General features: G+C 32.8%; 2 protein-coding genes across 2 annotated transcripts; one reads left to right on the forward strand and one right to left on the reverse strand.

Moving 5' to 3' along the window:
• The first annotated feature begins 13,573 nt into the window (after positions 1 to 13,573).
• Positions 13,574 to 15,544, forward strand: LOC127107197 (60S ribosomal protein L7-4). The gene is made up of 7 exons (XM_051044487.1): positions 13,574 to 13,742; positions 13,880 to 14,058; positions 14,170 to 14,267; positions 14,553 to 14,610; positions 14,799 to 14,878; positions 14,960 to 15,062; positions 15,143 to 15,544. Exons 2-7 carry the CDS (start codon positions 13,882 to 13,884, stop codon positions 15,356 to 15,358), a joined length of 732 nt encoding a protein of 243 aa, XP_050900444.1. The 5' UTR covers positions 13,574 to 13,742; positions 13,880 to 13,881; the 3' UTR covers positions 15,359 to 15,544.
• A 4,650-nt stretch (positions 15,545 to 20,194) lies between these two features.
• LOC127107198 (metal tolerance protein C4) lies at positions 20,195 to 24,917 on the reverse strand. Its single transcript, XM_051044488.1, has 13 exons — positions 24,364 to 24,917; positions 24,229 to 24,283; positions 23,889 to 24,021; positions 23,455 to 23,510; positions 22,981 to 23,095; positions 22,786 to 22,843; positions 22,571 to 22,689; positions 22,181 to 22,300; positions 21,997 to 22,098; positions 21,835 to 21,907; positions 21,085 to 21,152; positions 20,689 to 20,749; positions 20,195 to 20,610 (listed from the first exon to the last, which is right to left on the reverse strand). The coding sequence occupies exons 1-13, from the start codon at positions 24,587 to 24,589 to the stop codon at positions 20,480 to 20,482; spliced, it is 1,317 nt and encodes a 438-aa protein (XP_050900445.1). The 5' UTR covers positions 24,590 to 24,917; the 3' UTR covers positions 20,195 to 20,479.
• Positions 24,918 to 25,751: the final 834 nt, after the last annotated feature.

Here is a 25,751-nt window from a genome sequence, read left to right on the forward strand (position 1 = left end):
TGTATAGAATCCCTACGGCGAATTAAAAAAACCGATATAACCAATCCCTTGCGATATAACTTACTAATCACTACTCATAGTTTTCTATCCCTGGTCCACCAACGTAAGCATGATTACGCAATGCAACAGAGCATTAATTCCTAAGCCATCAATCGGGGTCTCCTATCCCTATTCGACCAGCGTAAACACAACAATTGCCCTATGTCTAACACATAGACTAATGGTCAGTATTCCCTATGTCCCCAAAATCATATTAAAATAGTATCTCACATAAAAAGCTTTAAGAATAATGTTCAATTGAATAAAATTATAAATTAAATTACTCATGAAATATCAAATCAAACATATGTCCTAACAATATCAAAAAGGTTCGTCAAACACAACCTAGCCTAAAGAGACTTAGCTACTCATAATTCAAATTACAATACCAAAATCAATTAACAAGGTTTGCATAAGAGACCCCTTAAAGGATTGACCTTCAATAGCTTCAAATGCTCTTAGAAATCACTTTTGGTGTTATAAACTCGTACTTTTTGTGTAGGAATTAGTAACCCTTGAAAAAGTACCAAATTTCCCTTTTAAAAGCAGTTAGAACTGGTCAGAAAAAGGCCCAAACAAGTACCACCATGCATGTGATTATTCCATCACGCACAAGATTTCGTACATGTTGCATCGCGTGCATGATACTGACCATTGCACGCATGATTATTCCAAAAGACAGATATTCATTTTTAGCTTCATTTTGCAAAAAAAAAACATCTCAAAATAATTTACGGAACTCCATATATGATCAATTTACTAGATAGACGTCAAGATGTACATTGTGCTGAAAAATACTCGTTTCTTCATGATTTCTTCCTGACTTTTTGGCTTTGCTCTTTTTCTTACACTTCTTCACTTTATTCATATTTATTCATATTTAGCTTATATTTAACTTGTAATTACATTGAGTTCATCGCAAATACTCATAAAAATCATGTAATGTAATTAATACTCATTACTATTTTGGTTGATTTTGTTATGCAAAATAACAATGTTTCCCATATTAACTTGTTTCTTGATTTTTGGTTTGCATTTATTATCAATGCATGTTCTTGGAATCTTAGAATATCTTGGGATCAGTATTGGTTCTGATATGATCCATGAAGACATAATAAAAGGATGAGTAAAATGATGAAGGTGGATTATGAAGTTACTCTGCCTTCTAGGGCTTTAATTTTGTTTCTTGTCTCATTTGTTATTGTTTATCATTTGTCATTTTTGTAATTGTTTCTCCTATAAGTTATATATTTGCAAATAAATTAGAATTGAGTATAATGCTTTTTAATGTGTTTTGCATTAAGTCACGTTTTGCATGCATGAATCAAAATACTTGTTTTTTAGTGTAAGCAATATGCTTTAAGTCAATTAGTCAAGTTTTTTGTTCAAGAACCATATTTGAGATTCATTCAACTCATTACATTATTAGAATCTCAAAGCACCTTTAAAACTGCAAAACTTATACTTAAGGTGTGTGATTCAAATCATACACCCTTTGAGTCGAATTAGAAGGAACATGGGTGAAAGAGTGATTCAGTGAGTCGAATCACAAGTTGTACATGATTTGAATCATGGAACCCCCTGACTCAAATCATAATTTGTTCATAAGTTAAATCATGAAATTATGCTTTGCAACTGCCTTACTTTGAGTTGAATCACAACATTGCCTTAACTCGAATCATGGATAAATGGGTGTTCTCATATGTTTTAGATATTGATCTAACTTACTTTGTCACTTGACTCAAATTATACACGTGCTCATGACTCGAATCAATCATCATTTTTTCACTTTTTTTGTGTGCATAATCTATAACACCTATATAAACAATTTCCTCGCTCCCTCACCATTGAGATTCAATGGTTATTGTGATGATCATCATAACTTTGAAATTCTTTTTAAAAACATGAACCCACTTTCAAAAAACACATTTTCACATCTATCTTATGAACGTGAACTTATCCTCGACCTCTAGCAAGATTAACACCAATTGTTTCTCAATTTTTATAGAATGTGAGATCTATTATATATGAGGTTCATTCTTTGTGATGTTTTTAAAGTTCTTGAATTGCATGTCAAAATTCATGTGTTGTTGGAGTTTAGTAATCAAGTAGGAAAAGGAAGTATTTTCTCCAAGTTATTTCGGTAGAGTTTTGTGAGAAATCCTACAAACAAAGTCAAAGTTGTTGCGTTCTTTAGACAAACCAATGTTCAAAAGATTGGTAGAACCGATTAAAGATTTCCATATAACGGAGGCTTCACAAAATTATTGATTTTGGAAGACTTAAGTCGATATCAGGTGCATATTGCAAGATCGACAAAGTTGACGTTGTATACAACCAGATATGATCAAGATAAGAAGACTATATATTTTTAGAAGTATCATGTATCAGTTTGTTGTATAATTTCTCTAATCAATTGCCATATTATTTTATTATGGAAGAAAACAATTTTCATTGGAAAACCATTGAATAATGAATTAAGCTTCTGCAAGGCAATAAAGTTGAACCACTATAAATCTAGTGTACTATTCTCCTTCCCTATCTCTCTTTATTTTTTTATATAGTTTGGATGCTTAAGTTTGTGTCGCTTTCATAGAATAATATATTGTTAGGATTTATCTACTTATTATGATTTCGTGATTAAAGTTTAGGTATGTGATAGATCAAGTCATTTGAATATTCTTTTTTGAGATTATTGTTATATGAACTTTTGTTGTTAGATTAATCATTTGATTAATCAAATTCAATTTGAGTTGTGTGTGATTAAATTATGATCACTGTTGAATTGCTTGTTTAAGTAACTTCGCCTTTCTCAGTTGTTGTGATTATTGATAATATGAGTTAATTGTAATGTCCATTTAATCGTATGTTTTATAAAATCGCTGATATCTTTTTCTTCTATTTGTAATTTGTTTACATGATATCAACAATTAGCCTCAAAGCTTGTAATATGTGCATATGTTGGCAAAACTCTGATTTTGTAAATGGAAATCTTTTTGAAAATGGTTTTAGGGGGACGATCTATTCACCCCCCTCTGGACCATTCTATCCATATATCCTTCATCAACATATGGTATTATAATCGATCTTTTGACCAAGTATTACAACCTCAAAATTTGAGGATATGGGTTAGAACGACCAATGGTGTGTTCAATAGAGCTCTCATATTCAAATAGCATAATCTATACGATTAAATATATATCATGTTGCTTACTTAATATCAGTTGATCAAATGACTTTGAGTCATGTGAATCAATCTAATATCATTATGTTAATCGTTTATATAATCATCAATTAAAATTTCAATGTGACTTTATCTAACCAGGATTGGACTGACAAAGTGTTAAAGTTTTTGTGTAGGAATGATAACCTAGCCACATGACTTGAAGACTTTAAATATTTAAATTATGTTTGGAAATATGGTTTATCATGAAGCCTAAAACATATGAATATAATCAAAAGGAAATAAAAATGGATTGTTAGAAGAAATTAGAAGCATCAACTTAAAGATATGCTATTCTAAGGTCATCGTGAAGGAAAATGAAGATAGTTTCTATGAAGATGTTAATATGTTCAACTAGCATATGAGAAGACTCTGAGTAATCAGTTTTTTGAGTGAGCTAAATTACTATCGAATGTTGAATAAGTTATCCAAGCTTGTCGACGCATCAGTTCGTGCATCGAAGTAATTAATCATTGATGGACAGGAATACATAAGCAAAGATGACTAAAACATGTATCATTCCATTTTATTTGATATCTTGTTAAAAAGTGTCTGAGAATTTCTCTCCAGGCGTGCAAAGGAAGATGTATCAATTTTATTTTGTTTTGATTGTATTATGATTTTTCTTAAGTATATGTACCAACCATTACTTGTGTAGCAATTTATAGTCGAAATCATCAAATTGGTATGACTGTTCCACTCTCCTTCATCTTTTATTAGCATATCTTATTATTTATTGATAATTTTTTGTTCGATATATTTGGTGTATGTAATATATCTTTAATTATTCATTCATCCATGCATTATTTAAACTATTTTTCATTTGGCATTAACCCTTTTAGCATATTAGTTTTGTCATTTAAAAATCTTAGTTGCCATTTTTGCAATTTCATAAAATTTGTTTTTCATGCATTTAAATTTTTAAGATTTTTGTTTCTTGGTTCAAATTACATGTATACCTTATTCAAATCATAACTTTTAATTTAGACTTTTAGCATGTTCATCAGTTTTCATTCATTCATTTCATTTCATCATTAAACCTTTTTTTTTTGCGAAAGTCTCTCATTTTCTTTCATTCATATCATTTGATTGTGTTCATGTCATACTATTTTCTTTTTGATCATCCATTACTTGTTTTTATCTGCATCAAAATTGTTTTCTTCATCTTGTTTCAACAATTTTGCCTTCATGTTCTTGAATTTGAAATATTGTCAAGTAAATCCTTTGATTATGCGCATGTTGATATTTTTTGTTATTATTATATTCATGCACTATTTATCATTCTCCTAATATGTTTTTCTATACGTATTAACCATTGTGTTTGGCTGCTGAATGTTTCATGTCGTCTGTATATTTGTTGCATTTGACATGTTTTATCTTCGTGTATATGTGATATATCATTCTCTTTGTTGTATACTCTTCTCTAGTTATGTTTAGCTTTAATTTCTCTGGATTATTTATTTGGTTGCTAGTTATTTTGCGTTTAGGCTCATTAGCTTCTACCACTTTTTGATATTGTCAAATGGGGAGAAGTTATAATGTGAGTAATGATTTGATTTATGCATTTTATGAAAATTTGATATGGTGCAATGTTTCAGGGGGAGCACAAAGGGAAACCTTGATTGTGCCTTACTTAATGCTCATGTCAACTCAAATTACAATGCAAGTTTGCCAAGCATCGAAAAAAGGGAGACTAAAGTTGCCATGCCATATAGAGCTTTGGTTTTGTTGTTTGTCTCGTTTATTATCGTTTATCATTTATCACCTTTGTAATTGAATCTCCTATAAGTTAGATCTTTGAAAATATATTAGAATCGAGTGCAATGCTTTTTAAATAAATTTTTTACCTTAAATTGTATTTTGCATGCATAAATCAAAATGTTTGTTTTTTAGTGTAAGCAATATGCTTTAAGTCAATTAGTCAGTGAATGTGAGAAAAATATACAAGATGGGGGGGGGGGGGAGGAATCGTGTATGTCAAAAAACCATTTCACTTATGATATTTGAACTTCAGAATCTGAACCACATTCAGGGTCTGATATCAGAACAAGTGATAACATCGAAAATAAAGTGATCAGAAGTAAATGCTAACAACACACAAAGGTTATCCTGATTCCTCTCCTCAACTAAGAGTAGTCCAATCCCCTTGCCTTAACAAGAGCTTTTCACTATAATGAGACAAGTTACAAACTGCTCAATCACACATGCAAGAGACTTTAATGCTCAATCAACATAGAAAGAGACTTTTGCTTAAGCAACCTTGCAATATACCTCTGCTCAATCAACTTAGAAAGAGACTTCACTGCTCAAGTACACAAACAAGAGACTTCCTTGCTCAAGTACACAAACAAAACACTTCCTATACTTTAAACAAATAGTTTAGTAAAAATGGTAACCACTATACCTATATACACAATCAGAAGTATAGTAGTTGTGCAATAACCACAAAGGTTTTTAATCTCTTAAGATTTATAAGATATACAAAGATAATAAATCTTAAGGTCTTATACAATAACAATTACAAAGGAAAGCTCAGAGTTATACTACAGATATTGTATTGCATTATTGTACACCTTCCTTCAAATCTCCAGATTCCTTTTATAGAGGTAGAGAAAGAGTCGTTGGAGGGTTTGAACATAAAAGATCAAACTTAGTGAAAAAGCATACCAAGAGAGATGTTGGAGAATGCATCTGGTTTGAAGCTTTGTCAATTGAATAATGGCATTATTCACATCACCTTTCAAAGTACTAGGTATCTACCAAAAGATAGAACAAGTTGATGAGGTCACATCACCATTCCTTGAGCCTTGCAAATCGAAACCGTAATTGACTTTGTCCAGAACTCTATGGCTTTGAAAAGACTAGTCTACTTTAGCACAATGTATCAATCAGAGGCTCTTCAAACAATCAGAGTCTGAGCTGTCACCAGAGGCTGGGACAAGAGACCAGAGTCTGAACCATAAGAGGCTGATGAACTTATTTAGAGTCATCAGATTCTGATCAATTAGAATCAGGCTTATATTGCTTATCCACATATGTTTTTAATCGTGATTAATTATATGCTTATGATCACGCATGTAACACCTCAAAATTTGCCCTCCTCTCTTGGGACTAGCATTAATATATTGCATTACATTTTTTAGGTCATTAGGCATTTCATATTGCATATCATGTGGTTACATTGTGCAAGCTATCCTCTCAAGTTTTGATCAGAGGATAAGAAAGTCAAAGTGCAAGCCTAGGATTTGTTGACTGATCATTGGCCATCTGAGGATTGGACTGTGAATTAAGGTTTCATGATTCTCAATGGATGTTGGTCTTTATCTTGATTGCAATGATACGTCATCATCATCATGGTTGGATGTCATCAGAAGATTGAAGCTCATTCCTTGAGATTAGGGTTTTGACCACTGGTCAACCCTAATCAGTTGTATTGGGCCAGTCAGGGCATGATCAGGAGATGAGGTTTATGATGGTTGTGGGGTTCATTCTATGATTATATCGTGTTAATTGAGGCTAGGGTTTCACCCTTGAGCTATTTCAGTTGGAGATTGGAGCTCAGATTGATCTATGCATTGCCAATTTCATCTATCAGCTGAAAAAGTCAACTGTGGTCAACTGTACATGATCTGATGGATTTGGAGGTGGAAATGAGTTGGATACACTTTATTCATGTTGGAACAAGTGTTATTTGACATTTCAAAGCTTAAAAATGAAGAAAAGCAAGTCAGAACAAAAACTGCCAGAAATAGAAAGTGACTTGTAATTGAAGTTTCCAAAAATGGAAAGTTTTGGACCTCAAAGCCACGTGTCCAAGGAAGCTTCAAATGAAAAATTGTTCAACATGAAAGTTGCAGATCTTGTTCTCACCTTTCCAAAAAGTCCAAGAACTTGAAATTCCCATGTGTGGTTGGAAAATTAGGGCTCAGTGAAATTCAAAAATGACCCATAATCAGGAGGCCATAATTTCCACATGGTTTGTCCAAATTGCAAGTTCTTTATATGCACAAACTCCATTTGACATGTACTTTCATGGTGCATAATTGGATTTTTCCAAAAGTGGTCAATGCAAAAAGTCAATTTTCAACTGGACAGTTAAAATGGACCAGGGGCAAAATTGTCCAACTTGCAAAATAATTGGAATTTTTGAGTGGGGATTTTTGCTACACCTCATGAATGGCATTTGAAATGTGTTGGAATCATCATTTCATGGCTAGGCTTCATAATTTGAGAATTGGCTTGAAAAATGGAAGTTGTAAAATGGACAAAAGGCAAATACAAGGTGAAATTGAGCATTACACAACCAATGAGGGTGAGACAAGTTTCTACAGCTCACACATGGCATTTGGAAGGTGTGTGAGCTGTCATTGAGGTGGCATGAGCTGTCCTATGGAAATTCCATTTTTGCCCTCACTTTGAAAGTTAACCATTTCACTTAACAATTGCATTTTGGTTAATGACATGATTAAGCTTGGTTTAAACACACATATATATTCTTAATCACTCTCTAAGCATAACAGAAATTCATTCATCCCAAGATTGGATCTCAAAACCTCTCCAATTCTCAATTCTCCAAGAACAATCCAAAAAACCAAAATCCATCAAACTTCACCAAATCTCAATCAATCTTCATAATTCCTTTTGCATTGGACTTCTTCTATCCTCGTGATCATCTGTTTGTGGAGATTGAAGGTGGAAAAGGCTTGGATCGTGACTGTTTATAACAACCTCAACAATGGTGAATTGTGATTTGGAGCACTAGGAGCAAAATCGAGTGCAGCTGAGCATAGCATCTCATTTCCACAAGGTCATAGCGCATCTGTTTGAGGAAGAAAAGCTCGAAGAACACTGATCTCACTGCTGCCATTTCCAGGTTGGTGAAAAATCGAATTGCACGAAATGCTTAAAGTTCATATGCGTTTTATAGATCGTGCTTTGTAGATTACGGTGATGGTTGTAGTTTAGCAAATGGTTAACTATAGGAGGAGAAATCTGGAAATGAAGTTTCGATCCAAAACCCTAGACCGATCGATTCGCATGATATAGGAATTATTAGGTTAAAATAGGTTCATATTCGTGTTCCTCATGTTTAGACGGTTCGAATGACTATCTATTTGTTCATTTCCATGATGATTTGTTGTTCTTCGATTTTTTGGATTCTGGAAAATATTTGGTTAAAGATGACGATAGAACCTTGTTTGATCCATTTTTCTGTTTGAATATTTGAAAATCGTGTTTCCCTCTCCCGCCAGTTTTATTTACAAAAATGCCACTGAATGTTTTAATTAATTTGTTTAATTCACAAAAAAATCATTAACACATTAAAAAAATTCATAAAAAATTGTAGAAAATTCAGAAAAATGTGGAAATTTTTGTGTTGACTTTGTTGTTGAGTGTAGAATTTTTTTGACCTATTGGTCAAAGTTGTGCATGGTAAAAATATCATTTGACCTAGGTTTGTTTCACATGTATGATTTTTTGATACCTTGTACCATTTGATTCATGAAATGCTCATAATGTAAAATAAATTCTTGAAATTTTTTGTGATGATTCTTGACTGATTGATGCTCATTTCCATGTAAATTTCATGAGTTTTTGATACCTGATCATTGAGTTATGAATTTTGGAACTTAGGTGTGACAATTTGTGTCACACCTCATTATGTCAATTTGCTGGATTTTTCTGATTGGTCTATACTTGTTGGAATGACATGAAATTTTGCATGAAGGTTGATTAACATGTTAAGATGCTATATGAATTTTTGTGGAATTTTACATTGCATTTTCAAATTGTTTGGTATTTTTCATCTCTGGTGGTTGAAATTGCAAGTTCATGTGACATAGGTTGGCAAATCTTTTGTGAAATGCTCATATGGTATTGGATAATCATGAAATTTGGCATGCTTGTAATAGACACATTGTGTGACATCCCTGTTTTGGTCTCATCCATTTATTTTTTGTTTTCATTGAGTTATGAATTTTTGAAGTGGATGTATGTGTTGATGTTGTGATTTGGAGCCTATAATTGTGTCTGTTTTTGTTGATTTTCATTGACATAGTTACCTTTGCCCAATTAAGCTGAAATTTGGTGTGCTAGACCTGGATTAGGTCCTGTTTAGGTGTAATTTATTTGAGATTTTTTGGATTTTGTTTTGATGTGGATTTGAATGCAATAGTTCTGTTTGCATGTTTGGTGCTTCATTTGAACTAGTTTGGATTGTTTTGTGCATAACATGAACATGATGAATGATATAAACATGAGACTAATGGTGTTTGCTCTTGTTTGACATTAATTTGACTTTGGTTAGAGATACCTTGCTGTTTAGGAATTTTTCTTGCCTTTGGACCCTAGGCTTAGCCTAGTGGTCTTGTTGCTAATATTTGCTTGATTTTTCAGGATCAAAAGCATAATGCACATGGAGAATGAATCAAGTTAAATGCAATTGATGTTGTTTGATGTTTGTACACTAACATAACATTGTTTTGTAGGTTGTGAAGTTTGGGATTGAGCTTTGAGCTTGCTTTGTTGTGCATTGATCTGTATAGATTAATTGGTTGATACTTGCTGTTTAGTTTTGTCTGTCTGAGTACTAACTGTGTTTGACTGTTTCCAGGTACTTTTAGTTGCTCAGTTCCTTGTGAACTTTTGCTTTGCTTTGCTTAAGCAACTTGCATTGAGGTAGGTCCTCTTGACTTCATGTAGTCTGGAGACCCGGCTGTTACCGGGCCGGGCAAATAAATGTCTGAAGTCCTCCTTAAGAGGCGATGATTGTGATTGTTTAATTTTGTGCCTAAGCAGGTAAAGTCCTTAATCAAGGCAATTGGTGGAAGTTAGGGATAAGCAATCTATCCCCCACTATTCTGTGAGTCTTCTCCTTGCTCCCATTACATGGTTGTAGCATTGAGATCAAAAGCCCAAGATCTGTTGTGTCAGAGTCTTCGAGTATAGAAGGGTTCCCCTATTCTGGACCCATGCTCATTTGTCAGAAGCTCTCCCTGGTTAGGGATAAGAGCTGTGAGGTCTGATCCTCACTTCACCTCTCATCTGCTTCACCTTAGCCTCGTAATGGCAAGGTTAAGAGCAAACCCAGCCCGTACAGACGACTCGCTTCGGCAGTCAAACCTATTGTGTGAGCCACTTGTTTGGTTATAGTGCGTGCTGTGTGGATATCTGTTTGAGATGCTTGTTCTCATTTGATGTATGCTTGAACTATTTTGTATGCTTGTGTGCTGGCTTCTTTCCTGGATAGGAATAGTTTGCTTATGCAAGTAGGATAGAAAACCGAACTTAGGGTAAACGATGCATGACAACACTAGGCTCGAGTCCAGCTCCCTAGTAGTGTGTCTTTCCCCGGTTTCTGGTTAGCAATTCAGTCCCTTTCAGGGGAACTACATCGCCCTGATCCTCGTTCCAGACGAGGTATGTAGGCAGGTGGTCGTGCGAGACCACTCCGGGCAACCTTTTTCTTTTTTTTGCGTGTGTTTACTTGTTATCTGATTGTGTTTTGGCTTGGATGCCGACGTAAGTCCAGTAATTGGCTGTAGGGCTCCACGTTTGCCGTTTTGTGCATGCTTTGGTTCGGATGCCGACATAATTCCATCAAGTGGTTGTCGGGCTCCATGTTTGCCACCCTTGCTTGTTTGTATGTTTTGTATTGTTTGGCGTGCGTAAGCCGAACTACAGTGGCTCTGATTCTTGTTCCAGACAAGATATGTAGGCCTAAGGTGCGATACCTTATCGAGCTCCCTTCTCTTAACCACACCTGCGTTCCCCGTGTGTGTGTGTGATGTTTAGCAACCTTTTCTTTATCTTAGAACGTGGATCCCTAGGAGTACCTAGGACGTGAGGGGTGCTAATACCTTCCCCTTGCGTAACCGACTCCCTTACCCTTTCTCTTTGGTCGCGAGACCATTTCCTTTCCAGGTTTCTCTGAGCGTTTCCTTTCCCTATCTTGGGATAAATAACGCGCAGTGGCGGCTCTGTGTGTGTTTTATTTTCGAGCCTCGCCGGTTGATTTTTCGCAGGATGCGATAACGCACACTCGAACATATGTTAGTATGCCCATTTGTTCTTTAAGTACTTTGTTATCATAAAAACCCAATGGATATGAACAATCTTGTTCCAACGATAGAGTTTTTGGATCAAGGACCATATTAGAGATTGGTTCAAGTCATGACATTATTATAATCTCAAAGCACCTTTAAAACTGCAAAAAATGAGATTTTAGGTGTGTGATTCGAATTACACACCCCGTGCGCCAAATTAGAAGGAGCATGGGTGAGTCAATGATTTTGTGAGTCGAATCACAGGTTGTACATGATTTGAATCATGGAACCATGTGACTCAAAACACAAGTTGTGCATTAGTCGAATCATGTAATTCTGGTTGGCCACTACCTTGATTTGAATGGAATCACAAGTTTGCCTTTACTCGAATCAAACTGTGCTTGAGTCGAATCACAATTTTGCATTGACTTAAATTATGGCTAAATGATTTTCTCATACATTTAAGATCTTGATCCAAATTACTTTGTCACTTAAATCAAATCATACATGTGCTTATGACTCGAATCAATCATCATTTTTTCACTCATTTTTGTGCATACTCGCAAGCACCTATATAAATCATTTCCTTTCTCCCTCATAACTGAGATATAATAATTATTATTATGATAATCATAACTTTTAAAGTCTTTCTAAAACACATGGAATTCCACTTCCAAAGAACATTTTTTTACATCTATGTTTTACATATTAACTCATCCTTAACCTCTATCAAGATTAACACCACTTGCTTCTCAATTCTTATAGAATATGAGATCTATCATAGAAGAGGTACATTATTTGTTGATGTTTGTGAAGTTCTTGAGCTGCAAATCAAGATTCAGGTTGTGTGGTGCTGCTGGAGTTTGAGAATCCAACATGAATAAGAAGAAGTTTTTTTTCTTGGTTACTCCGATAGAGCTGTGTGGAAGCCTACAAACGAAGTCAGACTTTCTGTGATCTTCAGACAAGCCAATGTTCAAGGGACCATTAGGACCAAGTAAAAATTATTGCAGAACAAAGACTTGGCAAAATTATCGATTTTTGAAGATTTTAAGTCGAAATCAGTTGGATCTTACAAGATCCGCAACACATACACCGAATACAACAAGAGAGGATCAAGATAAAAAGACTAGCTATTTTCAGGAGTATCTTGTATTATATAATTTATGTAAACAATTCTCGTGTTAATTTATAGTGGAAGAAAATAATTTTCAATAGGAAACCATTGAATAAAGGATTAAGCTCCCGCGAGGCAATATAGTCGAACCACTATAAATCTAGTGTACTATTCTCTTCCCCCCCTCTCTTTGATTTTTTTTGTATAGTTTGCATGCTTAAATTTTATCGATTTCATAGAATAATATGTTGTTATGATTCATGATTAAAATGTAGGTTTATGATATATCTACTCATTTGAATATTCTCTCTTGTGATTATTATTGTATGAACTCTTATTGTTAAATTGACCATTCGATTAATCAAATTCAATTTGAGTTATGCGTTGAAATAAAATTATGATAATTGTTAAATTGCTTGTTTAAGCAACTTCACCTTTCTCAATTGTTGTGATTATTAATAATCCGAGTTAATTGTAATATCGATTTAATCATATGTTTTATAAAACTGCCACTATCATTCACTTTTGTTTGTAACCTACTTCAATGATATCAACAATTTACCTCAAAGCTTGTAATATGCACATTTATTAATAAAACTCTGATTTTGTAAAAGAAAATGTTTTTGAAAATGATTTTAGGGGAACGATTTATTCAACCCCCTTTTTAGACCATTCGATCCCCGTATCCTCCACCAACAAGTTCTAGGTAAAAGTCAGAAGTTGACATTGGGATGTCAATTAAAAAGACAACATAGAGGAACCTAACACCATCAACCAGAAGTAGGAAAATAGAGAAAGCGGACAACTGGGAAGACCACAAGTATGGGATAACAAACATCTAACTCAGGAAACTCACACTCAATGAAAATAAAACATGACGATCAAGAGAAGAGATAAAGGACATGAGTGAAGAAAAAATAGCAAGAGAGAAAAGGAGAGACAATCACTAATAGAGATTCTTCACTCACAAGCATCATTGAATATCCCCGGTGCTCGTCCTTTTAATGCAATCCTTTCACTTGTAAAATAAATCATTTAATGATGAGTTAATTTGAGAAAAAAGTTATAAATCTTTACAATTAAAAAAAAGAGATGAAAGTTTAAGATTAAGGTATGAAATCTAATTTTTTTCTTCAAGGGACTAAAATGAAAAGGGTTAAAAACATAAATAATCTTTTAGTCATCGGGTCCAACCCAATCGATCAATCTATCTAACTATAAAAGCCAAATACGCCACTATAAAACCCTAGCTAACTCATCTCTCCACTCGCCGAGAAACCCTAATTCGCATTTTCAGAGAGATTCATTTCCTCCCTCGGTACGTAACCCTAATTTATCCATCATTCTGAATCGCCAACGCAGATCTACCGTTCGCATTGCATTCGTATAGTTCAATCAAAGTCGTGCTATTTTTTAGTCTTAATTTCATTGTAATCTCAATTTTTTTGGTAACAGAGATGAGTAAAGAGGTGAAGACGACTGCCCCAGAGTCTTTTCTGAAGAAACAGAAGAGAGCAGAAGAATGGGCTTTGGCCAAAACCCAAGAATTTGAAGCCGCCAAGAAGAAAAGAGCTGAGAACCGTAAGCTGATCTACAGCAGAGCTAAGCAGTATTCTCAGGAGTACGAAGAACAGGTACAATCCATGTCACTGCAGTGTTCTTGTTTGGTTAATCTATTGTTCTGATTTATAGTGATAGTTATGGCTGTTTATGTATTTTTCGCTCACTAAGTGATTGGTTTATAGGAAAAGGAATTGATTAGTTTGAAGCGTGAGGCTAAGCTCAAAGGTGGATTTTATGTTGATCCAGAGGCTAAACTCTTGTTCATTATTCGTATTCGTGGGTATGTGTATTTTTCCTTTGTTTTTGTTTATTCAGATTGGATTAGATGCCAGTTGGTTATAACAAGTTAACTGTTTCTTTACAAGAATTAATAATGACTTTAGTTTACTGGTGTTTGTAATGAAGTTATACCAAGCATTTTTAAGACAGTGTTAATGTAAATGTCTGTTTTTATTAATCAATGAAAAGGCTATATTATGTTTTTTACTGGGCAAGCTGTGCTCCATGATTTCAGTTTATCCAAATTGTCTTCTTAGTTGTTTTTGACTCAACTTCAATTTTTCAGTATTAATGCCATGGACCCAAAAACAAGGAAGATCTTGCAACTATTTCGATTGCGTCAGGTAATACTTGTTTTCATCAGATACTGATACAGCTTCATTTTATCTTTTTTGGTTATGCTCTGTAGAAGTTTCCTGGTTGTGTTTTTCCTAGTTGGGTAATATAATTGTAACAAATAGGATGTACTTTGGGGAAGTTTATGTTATGAAGTATTGAACATGTTTGTGATCATTATGTCTTTGCTTAACAGGTTTTTAATGGTGTTTTCCTGAAAGTTAACAAGGCAACATTGAACATGTTGCACAGGGTTGAGCCATATGTTACTTACGGGTATGTTAATGTCATTCCCATTTATCTTCAAAGGCAATGTTTTTTTATGTAACACTCGAGAAACTCTTAATTTTGTTTTAGGTACCCTAATTTGAAGAGTGTTAGGGAACTCATTTACAAGAGAGGTTATGGGAAGCTAGACAGGCAGAGAACTCCTCTCACTGACAACTCAATCATTGAGCAGGTGCAGTAATTTGATTTTATAAACAAATGTTGCTATTTAAATTTACTCACAACTTGTGGCTGACTTTGAATGAAACTCAGGGACTGGGAAAGCACGGAATCATTTGCATTGAAGATCTTATCCATGAGATCTTGACTGTTGGACCCCATTTCAAGGAGGCAAACAACTTCCTTTGGCCATTCAAGCTCAAGGCTCCTTTGGGTGGATTGAAGAAAAAGAGGAACCACTATGTTGAAGGAGGTGATGCTGGAAACCGTGAGAATTACATCAATGAGCTCATCAGGAGAATGAATTAGACTGTTGCAGTGTTTAATCATTTATTAGGGGCAATCAATATTTCTTCGCATCTAAACTTTTGAAATTTTGGTAATAGCAAATTCTACTTTTATACACTGTTTTGCAAATTTTGAATTTGGTTGTCATTATGAGACTGATAAGTTATATTTCTATTTTAATGACAGTTCTGCATTTTGTTTGTGATATACCTGATCTCATTATTGCTGTGTAATTTAGTTTTATTTGTTAGACTTGAAGTGTTACTTCAAGTGTAAAGTTCCCTTTGATTGTTGTAGAAAGGGGAAATGAGCTAGAATTGATAGGTAGTATGATGTTATTTCTATCTGAGTTTAGTGGTGGTTTTGTCAGTCTCGGAACCTGATGACTCAAATTGGTCTATTGAACTCTGATTATCAGATTGTTGAGAAGTCTGATAAGTTATGATCTTGTTATTTTCATGTTGATTTTGCAAAGATTACTTATTTTCTATTTTTTGTTGGTAGCTTTTGCTTTGTTGAGCACTGTTAAAACATAAACTTTGTGGCCTAATAGTAGGATTTGCAGAGTTTTGCTATCGGTCTGCAATTTTATTTTAGTTTCCTGTTTTTTAATCTCTATTTTGTTTATAATATTCCTTCCTGGGATTTGTTCCCTCATCATATTGAAATTTATTGCCTACACATGTTTAATGGATTTAAATTCAGATGCAGTTGCAGTCTTGAAGTGTATCATAAGCCTAGCTTTTTATAGGTCTTATTACCTGTTTGACAATCATACTGCATAATACAATACATTTCATTTTATTTTATGAGGATTGCTGAGGTTCTGCTGGTCCAGCATGATCCAGTCTCTGCTGACTAGCTGAAACAGTGGCTGAGTCTGTTGCTGCCACTGTAAAACTGTGACAGTGGCTCATGAATTTGACAAATAGAAATTTATCAGAAAAGTTGACATTATAAACCAAAGAATTGGCAAACCGTGCATTAGGATTAGTTTTAAATAACTTATGGAATCCGATCCATGTTATAGAATCTGAAGATTCTGGTATTAGATGGAAGAAATGCATGCAGTAATTTGAGAACTCATGATCATAGGTTAGAACCAATAATACTTGTGATATTAGGCCTCAACAATTTGTTAAGACATTGTAAAATCTTTGGGAGACCAAGCGAACCAATTATGGTGACAACTTTGTGATGTCTACCGGAATTTAAGGGAATCAAGATCATGCATTGCTATTCAAAGTTAGTCATTAATGCAACATAAGGGTTTTCCCTAGTCCAACAAATCCCCCTATTACAAGTTTATTTTACTCATTTTAGTTTTTAGTAACATTTTAAATTATTATCATATAGATCAATCCTATAAAATTTCACATCAAATTAAAATCATTTGATAGATTAAAGAGAATGATAAAGTTTAACGGTTTTCATAAATTTTTGTAAGACTTTCGATTTTAGGTATTTTGTTAATATGTCAAATGATTTCATGGTCTATATCATAATAATTTTCAATTCATCGATGAATTTTATATATTTTCCAACATACCACAACTTCGTATAATCCAATTCAAAATCATAGAGAATTTACTCATTTATATTGATTAATTCCACAACATACTATCAATTTCACCGTCCATTAGCAGAGATCTTGTTTAAAATCAAATCACTTCTATTAATGGATTGATCAAATGCAAGAATTGTGGATTCAGATTTTGAGAGTAAACCACTCTTAGAACCCAAACCTTCACCACTAAACCAACATTTGAGGGCTATGTGAGTTGATTATATTGATGAATAACTATGGTTTGCAAATTCACTTGCTAATGTAATTCACCAGTAGTATTTAGAGCTTATGCGAGAAACGATGTCAAGACGAATAAAGAAAAACAACGGGGAGACCCCTACCTACCCCAGGTTTAATTTCTTCAAGATTTCCAAAACCTAGTAGACAATGTGTGGCACCAACCAGTTGCATCCAAGGCTATACCTTTTGGGCATCTGCTGCTGCTGGATCTCAACCTCAAGAGATACTTTGAGATACAACCTAAGCTCATAAATATTTCAATTTATAAGAATCCTTATTCTGAACACGATAGGACATACTGGTGTCTATGCCCAATTGATAAGGAGGATTTTGCTGACCACAATTGTTCTCCATATTGATAAGGAGGATTCTGATGACAATATGTTAATCAATTTTACGACAAATATATTAATAGTTGAGATCTTTAAAGGAAAAATTTGTTTGTGCTAAATCTTCATGTATGCTAAAGAAAATGATACTAATTCATATTTATTAGAAAATGTGATGAAGTATGTCTTTGACATCACGAAAGCGGGCAAAATATTTGATCATCTGCTTATAAATAAATAAATACAAATATATCTATTAATTGGTCACAAAATTTCTTCAACAAAAAAATATCAAGAAATCAAAGGCAAGAGGTGCTATAAATAACACGACTCTTATAACTATATAATAGCATACTATGTTGTCTTCATGAAAGCCATTCAGAAAGATGTAAAAAAGACACATTTAATTTTGCTGATAGAGGAGTGCTGAGATGACAGTTAATATTGATCTTTTCTCAACCATTAATATGACAATGGTGTTCTACTTAAAACCTACAAGATTAAAGACAATTGAAAAGGATAAGAAAATAGCTACATAAGTTTTACGATCTAAAATAAAATTACACGAATTCTTAGACAATAAATAAAACACATAAGACGAGTTTCTTTTAATTATTTTTTCTTCTATAATTTTAAAAATAAATTCTCTGTTTTTTAAAATATGATAAAAATTTTAAATTTATTTTTTTATAAATTAAAATATTAATTTTGATATTCTATAATATAAATATATTATGGAAGATCATAGTCAAAATTATAATTTTTTAAAAGGTTATATTTCAAATATAATTTTTATAAAAATTATTTGAAATAATTTCAAAATTAAAATTTTTGATATTCAATTCTTTTTGATAAAATAAAATATATAAAATAATATTTTAAAAATAACTATTTAAATTAAATTTTTATTTAAATTATTTATAAACTTTTTTTACACTAAAATATATAAGTTAACACTATATAAATATTATATAAAAAAAACTTGCCATCGATAACACTATAATAGTCTATTTTAAATTAACAAATCACCTAAGAATGGAAAACTCGCTTAAAACCTAATAAAACAATATACTGCTGTGCAAAACTCTAATTTGTATAAAGATTTCTATCCAAACACTCAGGAAAAATGTCAATCAAATCTAACCTATATAACCGATTATGGTTGATGAAGAACCTATTGACTAAAAGAAAGGGTCATTTTTCTGGACACTCTTTAAAGATACTATATAAAGAAATATTTTTTTTACAAAAATCAATAATTTTAAATTTTAATGCATTGAATATACCTGTTTTCAAAAAATCTTACAATTTTAAACACTTAAAGAATATCCATGAATCATTGGTTAACATTTTCCAATAACTTACCAAACAATTAGAAGAGGAAAAAAAATTATTATATATAATATTTTACTTTGTACTTTTGTCTTTATTTTTGTTGTTGTGAACTTTATATAATATTTTATAATGAGTTATTTTTCCATTAAGTATGTTGTACTTTTAACATTTGAGTATGAATTGTAACACTAAGAATTTGATGTACTTAAATATATCTTTAAATTGATTCATGATTGATGATTTATGTGAAAAATTAAAATTAAATTCTTATCCATTAATAAAAATAAAACTACTTATGTTAAATCTTTCGATATAAAAAAATAATTACAGTATAAATTTTCAAAAATAAAAATTGTACTAACTTTATTAAATCTAAGACATTCTTATTGCTTTTATATTCTCTTTTACAAAAATTCATTTCATATTTTTAACAGAATTAATTATTTATTTACCAACCTATCCTTATGTTAGGTCTCTTTCTACAACATGTGCAATGTATACTATGATAAAATCCTAACAAATTCTCCTCAACTTTGTAAAGTAATATTAAGTGCCAATAAATTTAACATTTAACATAACTGCAAACTTCGTTAATTTTTGTAATTTTATCAGAGGTTCTATAGATAAAAACAAAGTAATAACAAAGTTACACATTAAGATAGAAAATAATTCTTTCAGAGATGATATTATTTATTAAAAATAAAATTGCTGAAAATTTTACCATTTGTTAGAATATTCCTTGGTACTCTGTAGGCGAAGTACGTATTATGTTATAATTTCTTAAGTTTTTTGTATGTCTTACATCTAATTTGTTTTTCTTGACTACATTATAATTTATATGCGTGTACCCTTAAATTTAACCACTAACCTCCCTCAGGGTGACTGTAAGAAAGGAAAAAGAGTTGTTCATAGTGGAAGGTGGCACCACAGTGCTAGACAATGACTAAGATAGATGAAAACATGACTTATTTGCAATTTCTATTTTTAACCCTAGCAATCAAGCAGACTTTTTTAATAGTCTAGTACCCTAATGATTAGGGGTCAGAACCCGAACTTGAACCAGCGCCACTATGTTCATGCAGATACCAATTTACAAACTAAACTGAATTAACAAGAGACAATCAAACATAGATTAAATATACCAAACAATTCTCAAATGGCCAGTCAAATCCCAAAATTTCACAACAATGATCACAGATCCTATATCTACAATTTGAAGTAGAATATCAAAATTTAATGTAAATTACTTCACTTAGGTTTGATGCTGGTGAGAGGAGTTCCAACATACAAAAAAGTCACAGCTTCTACTTAGTGCATATTTTAGATTGCAGACAGTTAAGTTAACTTGGAGAGAGTCTCAACCAAGTCGTACAGTACCACCGGGAATAATGCAAAATTCAAACATTTCATTTTGAGCTTTGCATTGAAGTATTTATCACTCATACATTAATTTTCATCTTTTCCGGCAGAGGAAAAAATGAATACATGTTTTACACTAATCTATCAAGAGCTGTTGACTCAACTTGAGCCATGTATACTGAAACTACATTTTCCTTTAAGAAAGAGCATCAAAATGAGCTCAAAATAATGGATGATGCCGAATCAACATTCATAAATAAATACACCGACAAGATAAATAAAAGAGAGTGAGATCTTAAATTTTTGAAAATTTTAACTTGACAAGGATGACTCTGTTGGATTGTGGGCTTCAATATCAACATGGCGGATACCAGGAACAAGGTTTTGGATCTCCTTCTCTAACCTATCAACTTCACTTCCTAATGCTGTAACTACTTCCTCACCTGCCACAACTCACAACTGTAAGCAGGAATTATTTCATAATCAGCAAGATTAAATGGGTCAGTTTCACAGCAGCATACCATAATTTGACATAATCTTCGTCAAGGCAGTGTCGTCCCTCAGCTTTGCAGCTTCACGAAACTGTAATAAGAAATTAAAAACTGAGGTAATAATAGACTAACTAGATCCTAATGATAGTCACATATCTAATTCTAACTCTTAATGATTAAACTGTAAGTGGGCAGGGGAAGCAGGGTAGAATGATCATGAACCTAAAGTAGTCACGCAGCAAGAGCTGGTCTAAATCATTTTAAATTTGAAATGATGATATGCCCTAGGATAGTTTCATTTAGGATGCCAACCCCATATATTCAAATGGTGCCATGCAATTAACAACATCTGAGAATAACAGTAGAAACAATAGAGTTGGTCTAAGATTTTAGAATTAGAAGAACACTATAAAGAAGAGTATCAACCTGTTTGCCCCATTCTTCACGTCCAGTCCTTTCAAGATAATTTTGTACCACCACATCTCCATTAAAATCTGTTTCATTAAGACTGGTCAGATTAAAAATTTGAACTGTTTATGAAATTTGAATTAATATACAATAATAGGCCAACTTCGGGTTTGTTTGATTGTCCTTGCAGTGATTTTAGAAGTTCCTTTTCAATAAAAAAAGTTTGTGAAAAATAGAAAAACTTTTTGGGAAGGGGTACAAAAAATCTCAAGTTTTACTGCTTTTTCCTCCAAGTTAAAAATCTCAAGTATAAAATAAAAATTGATCATAAAAGCAATTTTCTTCATCCTGCATCAAAACTACCTTTACGACTAGCACTTGTTATAATAGAAAGTGAAGATTGAAAATGGTAAAAAGAATTGAGTGCAGATAGTAATGCTATTTAAGTTGAAACTTGAAAAGAATAACACGATACAAACCACAATGACTACAGGATGACTACAGGATGTCAAATATAAGAGAATCGCAATATATTATTAAGATGAAAATTGACCTTTCATGTCAACAATTGCCGAGACCATACATGATAATTTTTTTTTTGTTAGAAAAACTTACACAATCATTATAATTTTCTAAAATATATTTTAGTTTTAAAGAAGTATTATTATAGTAAATGACCCCATATTCAAAACAAAGATAACTTTAAAATTATATCCACAGCCTCCTAAACTATAGTTAGAAGTCAAGAACAATGATGTGAAGCATAACCTATTTCTGCCTTAAATCTGAAGAATCCAGGCCCAATAACTTCACTTTTGCAATCATAGAGAGCATCTACAACCTAAAGCATAAAAGTCACCTTAGTAAAATTAATGGCAAAAAGTTATGATGTAGTTTTAGTAGGGGAAAAAAAAGAAAGAATGCTTGTACCGGGTCATTTTTCAAAAAATGGAGTACTTTTTCCATATCGTGGTCGTCCATAGCTCTACCAATCAAAGCATGTCGGTTTCTCTGGATAAGAAATATGGCTACCTGCATGGTAATTCAGTACAATATTAAACAAAAAGAGATACCAAATTGCTGGAATATTTGCTGTCTTATGAATCCTCTTTACCATTCCAAGTAAGTTGCCAACCAATATTGAGCCTATGGGATCATACATGGCATTTCCCGTATAGTGCACTGCCACCAATGATGCCCCAGCAATAGCAAGGCCAGTTACTGCAGCACCATCCTGCAAAATTTAAAACTATTTGTAAGAACAAATACAAAGGCAGAATCTTAATCCATTACTAAAGGAGTTTACAAACTAAAAACTAAAAGGGCAAACAAAATCTCGTCGCACACCGTCCTCTACAACCCCTTCCTACCAACCTCTCTGCCTCTCATGATTTTTATCTCCCTCTCTCTTCATCATCTCCCCATTTACTGTCTATCTTTTCTCTCCCCTTAATCATTTTTTGCTGCTACAGAGGGTGCAGCACTGTTGAGAATCCAAGCTCACCTCTGTCATTACTGCAACAGATGTAGGATCATGTCCACGCCAAACATAGTCTCTTAATTTCATTCCCTCTGCAGCTGCGCCTTGCTTGACTGCTTGAACGGCAACAACAAGAGAGGCTCCTAACAAAAAATACTCATTAGTCATTAAAAAGTGAAAGGAATGAAACAGATAAAGGAGATTAGACTGTACCAGATTGCTAATACAGACAATAGTACCTTCAATGACGAATGAACCACATAAGACTAAAGCTGCTAATTGCATATTCTCAGGGGGCTGAAAAAGAAATTTTCAAAAGCCAATAAATTAGATGAGAGACCATTCACAGACTGGTAAAAATAAGAAATGTGACAAGAGCTTATGATGAAAGAATTTGAATGTTTGCATTTCAAATATTCAGTTTGGTTGAATACCTGTGCAACCCACAAGTTTTGAACTCCATGAACAACAGTAGCGCCAGAACCAAGACAAAATATCCCAACAGCAGATATTAATGACCAAACAAATCTTTCCTTGGAATAACCATAACTGCGGAAATAGAAAATATTACCATTACGCAACACTGGTTAGATTTCAAACCCTTGCAAAGATAGAAGCCGTATCTCAATTCATACCATGAAATAGAAATGGATAGAATAACTTATTGTCATACAAAGAGTCTTGTTAAATTTTGCACTGCTCAATTAGTAATTGAAGCACAATTTCATAAAGAAAGGGCTTAACTATCAATGTATTCATCCATTACATGTATAATAGTTAATGAATCATACCAAATGTATGCATATCTAATAATTGAAAACAGCTTGGTACTGAATGTGTAACAAACGTTTTTCTTTTAAATTTGTGGGGAAGGGTTGATAAAATGTAACGAAAATCGTGTAACTCACGGATGCATAGCATCTGGTGCCCGCCTAGAGCTAGATAGACCATAAGCAAGCAGCGCCTACAAAATAAGACATGTATCATATTAGTTTTTCATTTACAATATGGTTGTGCTTGGATATTACTTGGGAGTGGAATATAATGAAATGAGATGCTAAATTATGGAATTAATAAAATCACCATTCCATTGGTAGGTCACTTTTATGATGGAATGAAGAACACTGTTCCATCTCATAACCCCAAATTCGAGGGCAAAATAAGAGAGGCAATGAGGTATTGAACGGAATGGAGTTAACTGCATTCCATGTCTTGCACTCAATCCCATTTTAAACAAATCCAAACCACAAGGGTTATATATTACTATTCTACTCCATTCCAACAATTTCCATCAATTCAAACGATACATAAGGAACCTATTAAACAGCGTCAACAAAGTTACCTGGTTCGCAAAATCGGCAACTGAATGCACAACTTCAGCTAACATAACATGACTGGAGGAAGCTAACCATACTCCAAATTTGAGTGAAAAAACAAGAAAGTTACACCATAATGCAGTTTTAACAGCCCGCTGACTATAATAACAACAACAAAAAAAGACAAGTTATGGAAGTAGCATTTTCTCACATCACACATTAAGAAAGAAAAAACGATAACAAAGATAATTTAACACACATGAACCATTTTCCATTTTCCATAGCAATTTAAATTGATTATATAATGACAATATATGAGAAATTAATCAAAAACAGAAAAATAAAAATAAAAATAAAAAATAAAACCTGTGGCGATCGTTGAATTCAATTATCTGAGCCGGTTTAGCTCTTGTAAAGAAACCTAAAAGAGAGAGAAGATAACAAATCACGTTAGAGAATCGATTATAGTGAAAATGAGAAGAAGAAGAGAGAAAACCGTACTTCGATGGAAAGAGTGATGATGACTGTGATGAAGATGTCGGCGAGAATCGAATCCAAGACAAAGGAAGCGTCTAGAAGGAAGTGAACAGGAGGTGGTGGTGGTGGTGGTTACGGCGAAGGTGGTTGGAGGTGGTTGAGGCTCTGGTTTGAGAGCGACAATGGTACAAAACCAGTGTTGGTGAGAGCTACGAAAGCGAGAACGAAGAAGATTATAGGATGTTAGCATTAATGCGAATTTCGTGAAGAAAGAATGGAAAATTGACGAAAAACACGAAATTCGTGAGTGGAAATTAGGGCTTTGTTGTTATGATGGCATTTTCCATTGAATGTTGAAGATGAATGTGGAAGTAGAAGTGTAGCATGAAGATTGAGATAGAAGAAAAAGTAAGTATTCTAGAATATTCTAACCCACCATTTAAATCATCCTTCAATTTCTAGCAATACCCAAGTTATGTAGGGCTCTACTATATTGGGATTCAATTAATTAATTTTACTGTTTTGGTAATTATTCATTGAGAAAAAAAATTAATTTAAAGAGATAGCAAACTCACCCAAATTCAATCCCTACGAAATTTTATGCAATGATAGATATGATATCTCATGATTTTGTTTTTCACTTTTTCAGTCAATAATTTTAATTTGACAATTTTTTTTTAAAGATGAAAGAACTCTTCCATGATTTATCAGGGGTGACAAAAAAGTAAAGCGGAGCAATATAAACATATTAGAATGTATGAGATTAAAACTTTGATTTATTTAAAAAAAAGTATTTGGATAATATCGAATAATCTCATTTGATTATTATGAAATATATTAGATGACGTTTTTTGAAAGTTTTAATTGTCTAAGATGTATAATTTCGGATCTCGCAAAAATATTTATAATGAGTTAACAAAATACTTGGTGAATACATGAGAGATGTATAAATTAATCCATTTATCTATTTATTTTTATGAAAATATTTAAAAATAAATTTTCTATAATTTACATCTATGTTGATGAAATAGAAATAAATTTTTCAAAGAAATAGTTTTAGAAGAAAAAAGACTTGAGAAAGACAATGTTCTGTCTATGATTACTGATTGAACATTTGAACAATGAATTTTTTGTATATCAAAAAGTTTATTAAAGTAAAAGTTATAAAATATTTTTATATAGATAAATCTCATTTGTTATCTATTTAATAATTGTTAAATCATTGGATGTAACTCAATATTAGAATTTTCTAACCCAAGACACAAACACACTCACTTGTTTGTATAAAAAGAAAAACATCTAATCCAAATCAAATATATCAGAGTTATTTTAAAAAACGAATGGACTTATGTGATAATTTATTTGATTAGTTTTCATGGTACTTTCTTATCTGATTTATACTAAAGGTACAT

This window comes from Lathyrus oleraceus, chromosome 7, assembly GCF_024323335.1.
Source record: "Lathyrus oleraceus cultivar Zhongwan6 chromosome 7, CAAS_Psat_ZW6_1.0, whole genome shotgun sequence".
NCBI classification, from domain to species: domain Eukaryota; kingdom Viridiplantae; phylum Streptophyta; class Magnoliopsida; order Fabales; family Fabaceae; genus Lathyrus; species Lathyrus oleraceus.

Bases quoted from the DNA above. Each gene is read 5' to 3' on its own strand.
- LOC127107197 (XM_051044487.1), top strand. From the start codon at position 13,882: ATGAGTAAAGAGGTGAAGACGACTGCCCCAGAGTCTTTTCTGAAGAAA. The intron at 14,059-14,169 runs GTACAATCCATG...ATTGGTTTATAG, and splicing joins CTCAGGAGTACGAAGAACAG to GAAAAGGAATTGATTAGTTT. The intron at 14,268-14,552 runs GTATGTGTATTT...TCAATTTTTCAG, and splicing joins TTCATTATTCGTATTCGTGG to TATTAATGCCATGGACCCAA.
- LOC127107198 (XM_051044488.1), bottom strand. From the start codon at position 24,589: ATGCTAACATCCTATAATCTTCTTCGTTCTCGCTTTCGTAGCTCTCAC. The intron at 24,022-24,228 runs GTTTTATTTTTT...TTGTTATTATAG, and splicing joins GAATTCAACGATCGCCACAG to TCAGCGGGCTGTTAAAACTG. The intron at 22,690-22,785 runs GTACTATTGTCT...ATTTTTTGTTAG, and splicing joins TGGTTCATTCGTCATTGAAG to GAGCCTCTCTTGTTGTTGCC.